The sequence below is a fragment of the Lampetra planeri genome, chromosome 40, assembly GCF_965212315.1.
Source record: "Lampetra planeri chromosome 40, kcLamPlan1.2.h2, whole genome shotgun sequence".
Lineage (NCBI taxonomy): Eukaryota > Metazoa > Chordata > Hyperoartia > Petromyzontiformes > Petromyzontidae > Lampetra > Lampetra planeri.
In genome coordinates this window covers 1,285,111-1,300,101 of record NC_136146.1, presented here as the reverse complement: position 1 = coordinate 1,300,101, position 14,991 = coordinate 1,285,111, and the positions used below count along the sequence as shown (strand labels likewise).

The window sequence follows — 14,991 nt, the reverse complement described above, 5'->3', positions numbered from 1 at the left end:
TTTTAATACAAACATATTTTTTAAACGAAAGCAATTTTTTTAAGTACTCTTTTTCATACTCTTTGGTTCTTTCGGTAAAGTCACGTAGGTATAAAAAAAAATAGTACTATTTTTGTTCACTTCATTTGTGGCTTTTGTGCCTCATATCATATGTTGCCAGGTCCCTTCTGAAAAACAGCTGTATAGCTCAGTGGGCCTTACCTGGTAAAATAATTTATTTTATTTAATCTCAAGATGCCTTCCAGGCAACACCTCCCACCCCCATCTCTCCCCCCAAACGTCGTCGTTCCAGAGTTCTCGCCCGTTCCACTAAACACAACCGAGATTGGCTGCACTGAACGCACACAACCTGCGATACAACCTGACAACGCAGGCCATCGAAAAAAGCAAAGGCAGGGAATTATCTAATGAACTCCCTTATCTGCGCAATGTTGCCCTCTTTACGTTGTGTCGTCGCCAAATCTGTGGCCGTAAGAAGCGTGGAGGGAGGCAGCGGTCCATTTTTGATCTGCGACGCTTGCAAAATGGCCCGTGCTACGATTATGTCGCACTAACTGCTCAGAACGGCTGGTAATCCAGCCTCGGGGCTTAGCTTAGCGTCGCACTCAATATAGCGAGCTTCATCTTTCTGTCCAGCCCAGAGGGAAAGAAAGTCTGACCTTTTCCCGGAACACCCAAAGAGCTCCGTCTCATTAGCATATAATGCATAACAGAAATGTAAATGAGGTTGCGGCAGCGCGGAGAGGAGGGAGGAGGAGAAGGGAAAAAAATATTTGAAGGAAGAAAGAAAAGCGCCAACAAATTCCCGCTGTAGCCCATAATCGCGTCATGATTATTACGCAATGTTCGGTGTTGTTGCTGTTTAGTAAATGATCGAACTCGACAAAGTTGTGGACAAAATAAGACACGTCTCCAAATGTTTTTTTTGTTACTTGGGAAAATAAATAAATATATGTCCGCACTTCTGCGCACACATTTGCATGAGACAGACCACCCTTGGCTGCTAGCATCCTCTAACGAGGAAATAAAAAAAGGCAAGACTGAGTGGTTATAGTGCCTGACCCAGGTCCTGGTGACTTGATTGATCAGCTCGCCTGCGGCTGCGCTCTGCTATATGGCGATGTCCATGCAAATGAGTTGGGTTGAGAGCGACGGTGGGGGAGGGTGCACAGCGCATCAGCCTTATGAGTATGCGGCCACAACTGCTACCTAATAAAGCATGCTAAACTGCATCCCATCCACCCCCCCCCCCTATCATCCGGTCCACACTAGCAAAGTTTAACCCTTCTGAATGTCTTCACGGTTTCATTTCTCTTGGCTGCCAAACCACGCCAAAACAAAAAAACGTTGCCCTACAATTTGCGTAAATAACCGGAGGTCGGCTTTTGAGTGCGTAGCCCCTAGCCACGAGGTCCACTGTCCTCGTTCAGAGTACTAATGAAGTGCTCACAGACGAAACATTGCCGCGTGCTTTTGCATGGGGGGGGGGGGCCTGATCCGCAAGCTTTAGATTGCTCTTCGGATTTCAAAAGGCGCTGCAGGTTAACAGAAACACGCATTGCACTATATTTCCCATCCCTTTCAAGCTCGCGATCCACATTTTTTCGTTTTGTTTTTACTGCATTAAATAATGGGTCCGATAATTACACGAAAACTTGTGAAAAATGGCTTTTTTATGGAGAGAGTTTAAATTAAACGGTTATTAAAAGTTTTAAAAATAATTTGTCTTATTAATTTACAATGTTTTTCAGGATATGCTATTTTCCTTTTTATAATGAGATGGTTGTAGCTGGGGCGTTATTCACATTATCATACGGGACTTAACATGACATGCAATTAAATTACATAACATGTAACGGGAGGCATATTATTACATATTTATAATAACTAGTAACATTAAAGTGCTAAAATCATATTAACAAGAATGTAATACCAATACTATATCAATGCACATCAATCACTCATCATGTAATTGTGCCTCATTGTTTAAACGCCTGCGCTTGTTTTTCATCATTAAATTGATTCTGTTCCAAGCGCTCCATCCACCCTTCCATTTGCAACCCCCACAAAACCTAAGTTGTTTTTTTTTAGAAAAATGCAAATTTCACGTCAGCTGAAGTTACTCCGCCCTTTCGAGAGCCGCGGTCCGCGATCAGTCGCAGCGTCAGCTTTAAGTGGCGAAAAAAGGTCAATGGTGCTCGCATAAATACATTATAACAAAAACAAGAAGGTGGACGATGGAAGGCAGCGTTTCTCACATTGCCCTGCAGCAATGATCGAGGCAATCCCCCCCGCCTGCGTTAATTGGGCCTCAAAGGCGATCCGCTCTCAGCGCGGACTCAGCCCGCCCGCCATCCAGCCGTAATTACGGTGTCAGAGACCTCTCAGATGCCAACCCCAAACGGCAGTGCGCTATTAATTGCACCAAATTAACCCTCTACTTTCTGCGTTTCCCTTCGCGTTTCGCCGTCGTTTCGCTCACGAAAAAAACTGCGACGGAGCCGGGCCACCCGCTCGCTCGCCCGCCGGTCTGCATGGGCCTCCATGCTACCTTTGCCCGAATGGGGGCACAGGTGGGTGCAAATGTGACGAAGGTGAGCCGTGAATGAAACGCATCGGCTGCGGCTGCCGTACAAGGGTCGATTGTTAATTCATTAATTTATTGAGAGAAAAAAAGGGCCCCACTTTGGTGTGCAGGGATCTAATTAGGTGGAGGCCCTCTGTGGGCGCCTTGGCCTCTGAAGGAGTGGCACGGCTTGTGGAGCGCTGGGTGATGAAACTGTTAAGCATGTGTCACAAAGAGGCAATAGGAGCATGGTTCCAGCCATCACTTCTGGAGGAATGCTTGATAGAGAAGTGAAAATGAGCTCCGAGACCAATAATCGCGTTACTACCCGCTGACAGATACCAAAGGGGGTGATATCTATCAAGGCAGAAGAAAAAAAGTAATTTTGCTTACTGTGTTAATTTAAACATGATACATCTGGGTCAATTTTAATGTCACAGTACTGTCAACTCCAGAAAGTATCTATAAAAAATTTGAATTTTGATTTTTGGCATAGTTTAATATACTGTGGCTAACAAGTTTCGGTACAACAACTTTATTTATTTTTTTGTAAATGTCAAAAAATGAAACACTGAAATAAATTAATGCATTGCCGTTGATAACATTTAACCCGTGTACATATTAATACAAATACATCCACACTTATGGATATTTCCATTCTTGAAATGCACAAAGACACAAACCCTGTAAACATAGACATTTTTAAACCGTTTTTTTCAGAACCTTATCAATCCATTTTCAATCCACTGCTAGTTGAAGGCCTCATCAGGGCCATGAGGTTATTTCACCATACCTCACTCGTCTGGGTTGGCAAAGTGGTGGCAGGGAGCCCAAAGACATTTCAAATATAAAAACTAAAATAAACTCTGAACTCTCTTTATTTTACCAGGTAAAGTCCACGAGCTATATCGATCTTTTTCAAAAGCGACCTGGATATCACAAATGATGGTGGCTTATCACATGGACATTTATAGCAGCCAAATACTCTGAACGCTTGTTGATTCAAAACGTGGAGGGAAAACCTGAGGACCCACAGAAAAATCCACATAGAAATATACAGATGTCAGGGTCGGGATCGAACCTAGGACCTCCTGCATACCAGGCAAGGGAGTTAACATCTCCCTACTGACATAAGCTGTAGCTGGAAATCTAATTCGGGTTCCTGGGTTCTGAATCGCAGTGTGCTAATCACTGCTCCACCACTCCTCCACAAATAAGGCATTGCTGTACGCTTCGTATTATATTATTATTCCAAAATAATTTCTAGGCACATGCTAATTAACACATTTAGGACACTGAATTAAAAGAATGTAGGATCATTAACAATTCTGTTCCCAGATTATTTTCGAACATAAACCCGCTTGACTTAACACAAGTAAACAAACTGCGGAACAAAGGCAGAATGGGAAAGACAGCAAATACACAACTCTGTGCATGTCACTTCGATTTATATCAGCCCTGGGCTACAGTCTCAAAATCGTGACATCTGGGCAAGTAGCCGTCTCCCTTCGATGCCTCTTAACGTTAACTCCGCTTAACGTCCGTCAGCCTGCAAGGATTTTGAAATCCTACCGGTATGACATTAAAATGGGCCCCACACACTGGAAGTTTAACACCGACGGACTGTGAGATATTTTTTGAAGTCTGAGCAAGCGAAAAACAATAAACATTCACGTGCAGGGATTTTTTAAATAATACCATTTCTGTCTCTTCAGGCACTCTCGTTGATTCGCGTTTAATGGAAAGCGGAGAGGAGCATTGCACTTGGCTGGGATTTACTTGCATAAGGGATCACCTTTGGTTATTTTCAAATGGCACTTCCATTAGGCGTGCTGTGTTCTGCAGCACATTCTCAATAAGGGTCCTTGACCCATGTTTACACCTGCAAAGAACGCGAATGCTGCCAATGTCAGCATGCTTGTGTGCGGCTCATGTATCAATGTCCACGCTTACAAGTGCGCACGTGCGATTACGCTTTGCTTCGGGTGAGGCTGAATATGCGCAGCAATTCCCGTGTTCAAAATCTGGCAGGGTTCTGTCATTTTGTGTATGTATTTTGGATTTCTTTCGCACCATACGTAGCCAACCCTGCTAAATGGAGGCACAGGAAAAAGGGCGTGCAATTTTCAAATATACAGGCATCTGGTCGGGATAAAACCCATGATTTCCTGCATACAAGGCGAGGGAGATAACATCTTGTCACTGCAGCGCCCGCATATTTCGACGTATATGTAAGTATATGTTTTTAAACATATACAAGTTCCCGTGGTGATAATGCGGTCTGTTAAAAATGGAGCTTTACAAAAACGCTGGCCTCACGCGCGCTTGACCCCTGTCCGCGTGACGGCCGCAGGAACCCGAATTGGCCAACAGTGCGCGACGATGGCATGAAAAAAACTCCGCTCACGGCTGACAAAAAGCACCTCAGCACGCTCTCTCACAGCCGCCACAAGCGCCGCCGGGTGGCCTGTGGCGAGCGTGGCACAGGCTGATCTCGCACCGTAAACGTCAAAAACCAACGGTGCACATGTCCAGCACTGCGCTTAGCAGGTGCCATGACGCGACCTGAGTGGAGGGGACCACAAATGTAAGAGAGAGAGAGGGAGGCCAAACAAAATAGGAAAAAAAACTTGGATGGATTTGTGTATGTTGGCCCAAAAGAATGGCTGCATGTTTAGTCAAAGCCAAGTCGAGTTTGAGTGATTTTCCTGCTCACAAGAGCGTCGAGGCGCTACTCATCGCAACTCTTCACAGCCCAGAGCCAGGGGTGCAAATTCGACAGTGCTTCTACATTCGAAGCTTTCGTGACTGCAAGGATTCATACTCTTAGGTTTTTTTCGGTAAAGTCACGCAACAAATAAGAATAATACATGAAAATAAATCAATTAAATCACGACGTTTCGGAGGCAACACAAGCTTCCTTCATCAGGTGTAAAAAGGCACAGCAAAATAACTGTAGTGTTACTACAGATATTTTGCTGTGATTTTTATTATTTTATTTCTTATTTTCTACAGTGCTATTGGCTATACATTGGACAACTACGGTTGACTTCCCCACACACTGGTAACTCATTTTTGATCAACTTTTGATAGGATAATGGGCTCATGAGTCAACCCTGAACCAGAATTTAAAGTCGCATCCCTTTGATTAGGATCCGCTCGCTCTTCCGCTTAGCGATGTTGCATTCAATTTTTGTGTCGCCTTAACATTGCATTCACTTTTACTCCCCCAGCAAGTTTATTTATTATTTTCACACGGACTCGGTGGTATATACATATTCACATTTGTCCCCGGGAAGCGTACCACCGCCTCTGTGCAAGGTGGTTGATCGTCAATAGCTGTCAACCCACTGCATGCTGTCCAGCTGCCTGACGGGAGCTAGGAGAGACCTTTGCTCACCAGTGATACAAATCCCCTATGATTTGGATTGCATCACCGTTGAGGCTCAGGAAACAAGCGTCACATCGACACGACAAGCACAACGGTGCAGCAGGGATGACTGGCGGCACAGGCTAAACTGAGAAGCTCTGGCACGTGTCACCAGTCTCTAACTTGTACCATTATGATGGAAAGCCACATTCCCGGTGCGCTAATCGGAGCTGACAATAATAAATAAAACACGCAGACTAGCTAAAAAGACATCAAACTCTTGTGCTACGTCGTGGAGGATCATGTTTACCGAATAGATGATTGAACAGGCAGGAACATATTGAATATAACACTTTGTTTGTTTGTTGTGATACTGCATTGCCAGCAGTGGTTGAGCACCGTCCATCGGCCAATAGCACTGCCTTGATAATCAAACATATAATAGGTGCTGTTCATGGCAACGGTGCGAATTAAGAAGGGCCATTTCCTTAAATGTATCATATTAAATATTTATTTTCCTTTCATGGCAGTGTTATTGACGAATGTGGTTGAGTTTTTGTACCATCGAATATATAATGACCAGACCGGAAGTCCATTTTGAATATAAAATGAGGTGACAGGAAGTGTGCTAGTCCAGCAAACAACGACTTCGATGTGTTGTTGTCCATCAGCCTCCGCTCATTCTGAACCCCATGCTCTCGAGCAGCATTTACTTAAGCAGCCAACCCATGTGGAACGATCGAATTGAGACGTGCCGTGAGGAACCTTCAGTTGCTGACGCAATTGGGGTCTCTCTCTCTCTCGACGAATGCCAAAATCCGTATCCAATTTCAGAAAGCATTGGCGGCCAGAGAAGGCCCATGAGGCCGATGGACGGTAACAACCAACGACAACCAACGACAACAACAGCTGACTCGCTTCGGTGCCTACCTTCCATGTCGCCGCGTTGCGCCTGAAGTAGGCGAACTTGCGAGTGAACCAGTTGTAGATTTCGTTGAGGGTTAACTGGTGGTCGGGCGTCTCGATGATGGCCTGGCGGACCCATTGCATGGGGGAAGAACAAAGGCATTATATCACTTCCACTTCTGGCCTGCCGATTTCACTTTGAAATAAATGCAAAGGGCACATCAAATATTAATAATTGCCTCCTCATTATTACATTCCAACTTGGTCGAGGCCACACATTAATACCGCCATTACACAATGACCCACGCGCATTTCCATAACCCATCTCCGAATGTTTTTTCTCTCTCTCTCAAAATATATGGAGGGTTGTTAATTTATTTATTTACTTGTACATGGATTCGCTTTAATGAGCACGGTGTGAAAGCAATACTCACCTGCCTAATCAGAGACGCGTAGGTAAAGGGAGGTCTTACTTCTGCATTTTGGTAAAATTCTTCATTCTGACTAAGCTCTGTTGAAGAGGCGTACACACACACACACAATCGTTACACAAGTTATCAATGTGCACTCAGTTTTTGCTATATTTATATGCAACCAATCAAAATGTACTTGGCAAAAGAAAAAAACTTAGAAAATGTAAATGTCGAAGGGAGGATATTCATGAATGTCATCATCTCTGAATGATTATTTTAACCAAAAATGTTAAGGAAAAAAACGCATGACAGATGTTTATTTTGACTAACGGTGTAAACATTTTCTTGGTTCTTTCGGTAAAGTCACGTAGAAGGGAAGTAATAAAATAATAAAAATAAAACATAATACAATGAAATAATTCTCACGACGTTTCGGCTACAACGCAAGCAGCCGTCTTCAGGTGAAGAATGAGACACTACCAAGCTAGGAGCTTATATATAAACTGGGTTGGAGGTGGAAGAGCGCCTTAACAAAAATAATGTGTTAACATTCTCTGCTAAATCTCTTTATTTGTACCCATAAATGAGGATTCAAGGGAAATGTACTTGTCTATATCTTTGTTTTGGCAAGCGTGATTTGTGCCAAAGCTGGTACACGTGTTCATCTGGATGGCCAGGTAGTTCCAGGCATGTAAAAAAAATGGGTTGCAAAGCTATCAGAGTGAAACAAAGTTGAGGGTCTAAGCACCTCCGTGCTGGAAAGTCCAATGAAGCGATGCTCATCTCTGTCGATGGCCCTGCCCTGAGCCACGGGTGGGCATTCCACATTGGAAATTAATTCCTGGCATGGCAACGGTTGACTTCTCCATTTTATTGATGTGGAAGCAGGGGACTCAATATAAGTTATGGGGGGGTTCCTATTGGCGATTGGTTGATTATTGGTCAGATTACAGAAAGGATCTGCAAAGAGGTGCGTACCCAATTCATCACAGATAAGAGAAGTAATGTAATGACCGCATTATAATTGAATTCGATTCAAGTAACTACTGGCTACTGACTCAGTGCCGAGCTCACTGTTCACATGCGACTGTGTTCTACATTTAAAAGGTTCTTTTCACCCTTGCTGAAGGGAGCAGAAAACCACACACTCAAATGAATATCATGGAAGTTTGTCCAACATTCTGGAGGCATGTCTCTGTGCCACATCGATAATTGTCACGGGGTAATGGGTGGGTAGGGGGGTGTCAGTAAACCCACAAAATCTCCCAGCCTGCGAGGTGCGACGTTCCAATTCCACCCGGCCAAGAATGGGGGGGGGGGGGGCGGGATGGGCAGGGGGGTGGATTTCAACTTGCGGCAATCCCACTGTGAGCCGCGAGCTCTGACCGCGAGAGCCGCGCACCGGTCGTATCACAGCCGGCGCTAAGCGGGAGTGGGGACCAATTTGCTAGCCGGGGACTGTGATAACATCGCTGGTGGGGCGGGGGGTGGTGGGGACCAAATCGCAAGGGAGCCGAGGCGAAACGAGTCAAGTGTGCGTGTCTCACCGGACGCGAGCGGGAGACTGTACTTGTCCAGGTGGCGACGGCGAGCGGCGTTCATGCTCGCCAGCGTGTGCGGCGACAGCACCGGCTGGCCCTGGGGGAGCGCCGTGATGACGGACGTGGCCGTCGGAGTGAGCGGCGCGTGCGGCCTGCCCTGCAGCGGCGACCCCGGCGTGCTCTTGGCCAGAGTTGCGCTCGACACCAAATTGAGCTGCGCAGGGACAGGGCGGGCGGGGGCGGGGGACAGACGGAAGGGACGTGCACGAGTCAGCCGGGAGACGCGGGTGAGCAACAGGATCGTGACAGCGAACGTGCTGAAGCTGGCTGTCGCCAGCGTGCGCAAACGGGAGAAGCCTATTTCCACCGTGCAGGCGTGCAGCTCTCCGATGTGTTTTTGTTGGGTCGTGCCGCGTGCTGTTGCGACACGGAATCCAGGTTGCTGGGAGTTTCTTTTTGGGGCGTGGAGCTAAACATTGGACATCGTCGCAAACTCCACTCGGTACACCCCCCCCCCCCCGCCCCCCCCACAAAAAAACACACCAGAGTGGTAGACCTGCTCTTTCGTTGTGCGCCGCGGCGGCAAGGTTAAGCGTCTTGGTGACTTGCCGGCTCATGCGAATGAAACTGCGGTGAGGCTCGTTGTTGCGCGCATCGCTGGACCAATGGTGCTCCTCTTATCCACGATGAAGCACAGCACGAACATCAAGGATCCTATTAATTGAGATGTTATCCGAGAGCTTGTTCTCCTAACCCGTGGGAAATATCAGATAATTAGGAGTCGTGGGGAAGTAGGATCACAGAGTTGTTACCCTAGTTCCTTTTGAACTTGAACGGGAAGCAAAATTGTACAAATTTTTGTGAACTTATTTCATCTAAAATTTTATACCGATTTTCGCCATTGGCATCATTCCACTCAACAAAATATTCAATCCAATATCACGCGGAGCAGTGCAACCCTTCATGATAGAAGCAGATTTCACGGCGTATGGAAGCAGATATCACAGAACTACCTCTGAGATCCGTTCAAGTGACCTCTGCTTCAACACACAGTGGAGGGCAGAACTTTCACAATTGCTCAACATATGGGATTAAGGTTTTTGTACGACAGCCCAAAGTGATATTTTACATTATCAGAGCTGGAATTAAAGCAAATGAAATGCAGAAGCAAATATGATTTGACGAGGTGGGGGGGGGGGGTGGAGGGCCTTTATGTGCAGTCATCAGTGACCAGGCTGAGACCATCAACTTTCTGCACTTGAGGACCCAGTTTAATCACAAGTGGCTGTAAGCTAGATTTTAAGAAAAAAATGCATCTTGGGTCATAACGCAGCACCTGCTTTTATGCAATTCGATGGCAATTTATGTTTAGCTGGATTCAATGACTCTCAACGTTCTGGCCAAAATACATGCAGACGCATGCGCACACATTCATAGCACAACGCTCAATCGCTGGAGATCTCCAGTTCATCAGAAAATGTTAAGAACATAAAACGCTCATCAATACAGTGCGTGGTCATATTTGGTAACAGCAAATCACAACTCTTAAGTATTTCTCGATTAAATCATGTGCAGTGCACTGACTGCCACAATGGCGCGAATTAAATAGATTATTTGCCTTCCGACCAAAAAAAAACAATGAACGTTGTCTTTCACTGTAAAGCTTGACGTAAACGATGCTTGATGCATTGTACAGCACGGACATTCTTGCGATACTATTGATTACATGATTATGCTCGCACTCGACTGCTGTGAAATGCCAAAAGTAATTGATTGCCACTCAACTATAACTGAATAAATACCCTCTCCCCCCTGTTCCCAGAGGCAGCCTTCCTTCAACGTGTTTTCTCTATCGATCTCGTAAACAAACGCAGGTTAATGTGCACCTTCAGGTCAAGAGCAAATATGTGTCATTTTTCATGTAAAATGTATAGTAAATAAAACTTTTAATGGGTTTTTTCTTCCTATTCTTCCCACTGACACCAAAATGGCCGAAAATTACGAGCTACGGTATTGTGCACAATGCACGTCAAGAATTACAAAAAAATGTAAATAAAACATCTAAGATCGGTGAAATGTAAGCGGTACAATATTAAATTTTTTACTTACTTACTTTTCATTTTTCAACGACAATTGGACGCCTCTATGTGATTTTTTTTTTGGCTTCTGGCTCACACAACAGGCAGCCGGGGAAGTGGGCTGTCACAGCTAATTATTACAATAGGCCAGCGTCAAGCTGTGGTATAATTGGAGGGATGATGTTTTAAAGTGATTCCTAGATCGCTCGACGACAGAGCAGCTGACACGCCGCCCGCCCGCTTCGGCAGTCAAGAGCCGCCGTAGACTAATGCCGAGTCTACGCAGGGAGACTTGACCCATTTAAAAAGAAAAAATGTTGTTTCATTCAGACATTTTGAGTTGTTTGCACTCTGGAACCCTTTTGCACGCATTATGTGAGTACTTCATCCCAGATAGCCCATTGTGAAAGAGATGCCTTCGTCTCAATTGTGTTCATATCTGGTTAGAAAATATCTGAAAACTTTGCATGCACAGGCGTAATTTTGTGTATCGCTGGTCGTAGCACAACTTTGTTTACGCTCTTTTGTTTGGCAAATGCAAACAACGGCAATATACTTGTCACTCCTTATGGGATACGTGCTGTTATTTATTTTTTACCGGTATTTCCAACCGGTCATATACATCATGCAAGTATATATATACTAAATAAGAAATTTTTTACATGTTCATTAATCCCTTTCAACAACTGTCGTATCCATCTTCAGCAAACCTAAGTAAACATCATTAATATACACACGCATGCCCATTTCATCTTATAGAATATTGTGGCTTGCCATTGCATACCGCACATGAGCCGGAGTGGACGCACGGCCAGAACCGTATATGGTCGTACGTCCACAACGGAGCTTATGGTAACACAGCGCACGGTTAATCAAGACGACGATCGCGTGTACCAGTCGGCGCCGCTGATGTGCGTAGGCAGGAATCAAACCTTGGACGACAGCCACCACATTGCAGTGCACGCGCACACTCGCACGCTCACACTCACGCACACGCACGCACACTCAATCATGTACTGTGTTAACCCCCGGAAATTCAGACATCTAGCTCATCATTATACTGCAGATGCAGAGGTCTAATAACAATTCCTTTCTGGGCACGGCGTGACCACAAGCCACTGTTTAATGCTAAAACCAAAGCCCGAGTTAACGACATAATGTAATCGCCTGGTATAGCCACGCAGCATGTTCATATACTGATAGCTGCTCTGAGCGCTGCGATGAATCTTCAGAGCTCATTTCACCTTGGTAATAAATTCCTTCTATCAATATTCATCAAATGCAGGTGCCGTCTCGGCTTGGAGCCTTTGCATATGAGAACATAAATCAGCACCATCTCATCAATTACATTCAAATTTTGCTGGCCACGTGCCCCCTACTAAAACTCCGATTGAAAACAGCCTTTGCCAATCAGGTGCGCAAGAAAGGCAGTAATATATCGAGCCTGAGATCCCGTGCACTTGAAAGCATCCATACGACTGGAGTTATGTGCCTAATTTACTAGATCCCGATGTGAGCTTTGTACGAGAGTAAAACTTGAATCAGTGTTTCAATAAACGCTTAAAGGATGCTACATGCAATAATGTTAAGTGACTGTGGCTGTGCAAAATGAGAAAGGGAAAAAAATAATCACATTCGCAAAGCGATAACCGCTAACTAATGTGATACTTTTGACCAAAATTAAAAATTCATGAAAATGGCCAAATGTGGGAACCTTGAAATTTAGACGCTCAAAAGTTAAAAAGCCTGACAGCTGCTATAATGTAATATCCATATGTGCCACACAATGATTTTTCTACAAAGTTAAATCTCGGCTATTTAAACTTTATATGATTCAAGGCTGTGTCAGTAATGTCAAAATAACACTAAACTAATAAAAAGCCTATTTAGTGTGTAAAACAGTTTTTGCCTTTCTTCGTGTACTGCACAAAGTTATTCTGAGCCAAAGTCACGAGTGAAGCGAGAGAGAGAAAATGAGACGGTGAGAAATCGAATGAGAGACCCACTGAAGGACAGACAGACAGAAAGATACCAAAATACAGAGAGAAATTCCAATTTGAAAAACTCCAATTTGAAAATAATATATAGCCAACCGAGAAAATAGTTATCGATTACAATGTATCTCCCTCTCTCTCTCTCTCCACTGCTTTAGCCGGCTTTTGAGGTTACATGTGACGGTTATTTAACTGATCATCTTCCCCGTTAAATGTTAACCCGGTTTCTTGCAATAATGTAACTGTTATCACAGGGTCGGTCAATCAAATAACAGCTCCCCCAATAATTCATCTACATTTTTTTTGCTTGTTCAAAAGACGAACGTTAAACCACGCCGCCGTGTCACATAGATTCTCAAACGCCGACTGCTCCTCAGTTATACGTTGAACTCGCGCTCGATTTTTTGTCGACGGGAGGTGGAGCTGCCAATTACACAGATTCGACGTGGGATGCCTCTGTACGTTTTCGTGAATGGGCCAGGCTACTAAACTTTTCTGAAAATACCTTGTGTCTTTATTTAAACATTTTTTTTAAAATTGAAACCAGGTGAGGACCAATGAGCTTTCTAGATTTTTTCAGAAGCGACCTGACCACAAATGGTTGCTCAACGCAGTGGCTTATCACGTGGGAATTTATAGCACCCGAATACTCTGAATGCATATTGATTCTAAATGTGGAGGGAAAACCCGTAGGACCTGGAGAGAAATCCACGCGACCACGGAGAGAGAGAGACGCAAAACTCCAAATATTCAACAGGCGTCAAGGGTCGGGATCGAACCCTCGACCTCCTGTATACCAGGCGAGGGCGTTAACATCTCGTGGAGAGACGCATGTGAGTTACTTACGGGTTGGAGTGGATGTTTGGGCTCCGGTGGACACATGTGCAAATGAGCCATCATGGCTTGTAGCCGTTCCCGCTCCTTGTCAAGCTGTAATCAAAAGAAATGGGGAGACATTATTGACAACAAACAAACTGACCGGTATATTAAATATAAAAGAGCCTCCGTTTTGGTTAGGGATATCAACCGCGGTGAAAGACGTGAGCGCATGGAGACATGCAAAAAAAGGCGTCACTCACTCACTCACGCCCACGCGAAACGTTATAACAATGCTCACACGCTAATCAAGACGGTGCATGGCCTAAAGATTGTCTTAGAAATTTTTGAGAGTAATATCATTACTTAAACTTGCCTAAAACGCTGCACATGTGTGAGTGTTGATACTCGTGCGGCGGCTGCAATGGTTAGCAGACTGGAGTTGAAATCTAAAAGTCTCCCGGCATGACAGTTAAAACAGTGGGCACGATTCTTAGAGAATGCCCCTACCCCCCCCACCGGCCCCCTCAACATTATAAGTAGATTCACCACTTTTTTCACCACTGTTAAAGGATCGGAAGGTCGTGCGTGGTGTGGTAAAGTGTGGGTACCCGCACTTCCGCCAAGATGTCTGGCCAGCAATTAATGAGCAGGCCAATATACCCGCCAGGGTGGCTCTCTGAGGCTCCTTCTAGCGGATACTCTTCTGCCAACAGTGGTGTGAGCGAGAAATTGCGGGGCTGCACATTGAGCTTTGCGTAGGGTGTGTCGTAAGTTTCACAGTGAGTTTCGTACGCTAGGGAAAAATAAATTAACAAAATTAAAGGATGGATTGATGGAAGTTAAGTTTCCCTGGCATAGCAATAAGTAGTCTGGATGCTCCATACAAATAAAAAAACCCAAAAACATGACAAGCTTTAAAAGGTTGAGTAGTTGCATGTGTTAATATAGCACTGAAACTCACGTGATTCCACTGAGATGGTATTTTAAGGCATCACAAGGATGACCCATTAAATATTTTAGCAAACAGTTACTTATGGAAAGCTATTGCTTATTTATACATCTTGTTTGAAAAAAAAAATCCACTGTCAATCCAATTATGGACTCAGTGGAGTGGGCATTGGATGGGTAGGCTGAGAGATAAAGGTGGTGTTTGTTCTCATTTAACTGCGCCTGTAATTACCCCATCAGGTGGGTCAAATGACGTGGGCTGTTACACTCTGCTACATTGCAATTTGGCGTAAATTCGCATGACTGTGTGTGGCTCTTCCACGTACTCCTGAGTCGTGTTCGCGTGTCACGATGGC

General features: G+C 44.7%; 1 protein-coding gene across 1 annotated transcript in view; it reads right to left on the bottom strand.

The window, feature by feature from the left end:
* Positions 1-14,991, bottom strand: part of LOC144731712 (forkhead box protein P2-like) — a 181,801-nt gene that overhangs the window by 13,102 nt on the left and 153,708 nt on the right. The window contains exons 10-13 of the mRNA XM_078612897.1: positions 13,715-13,798; positions 8,803-9,010; positions 7,277-7,353; positions 6,867-6,968 (exon numbers count right to left, since the gene is read on the bottom strand). Of these exons, the coding sequence (XP_078469023.1) occupies positions 6,867-6,968; positions 7,277-7,353; positions 8,803-9,010; positions 13,715-13,798 (471 nt within the window). The remainder of the gene's footprint in view (positions 1-6,866; positions 6,969-7,276; positions 7,354-8,802; positions 9,011-13,714; positions 13,799-14,991) is intronic.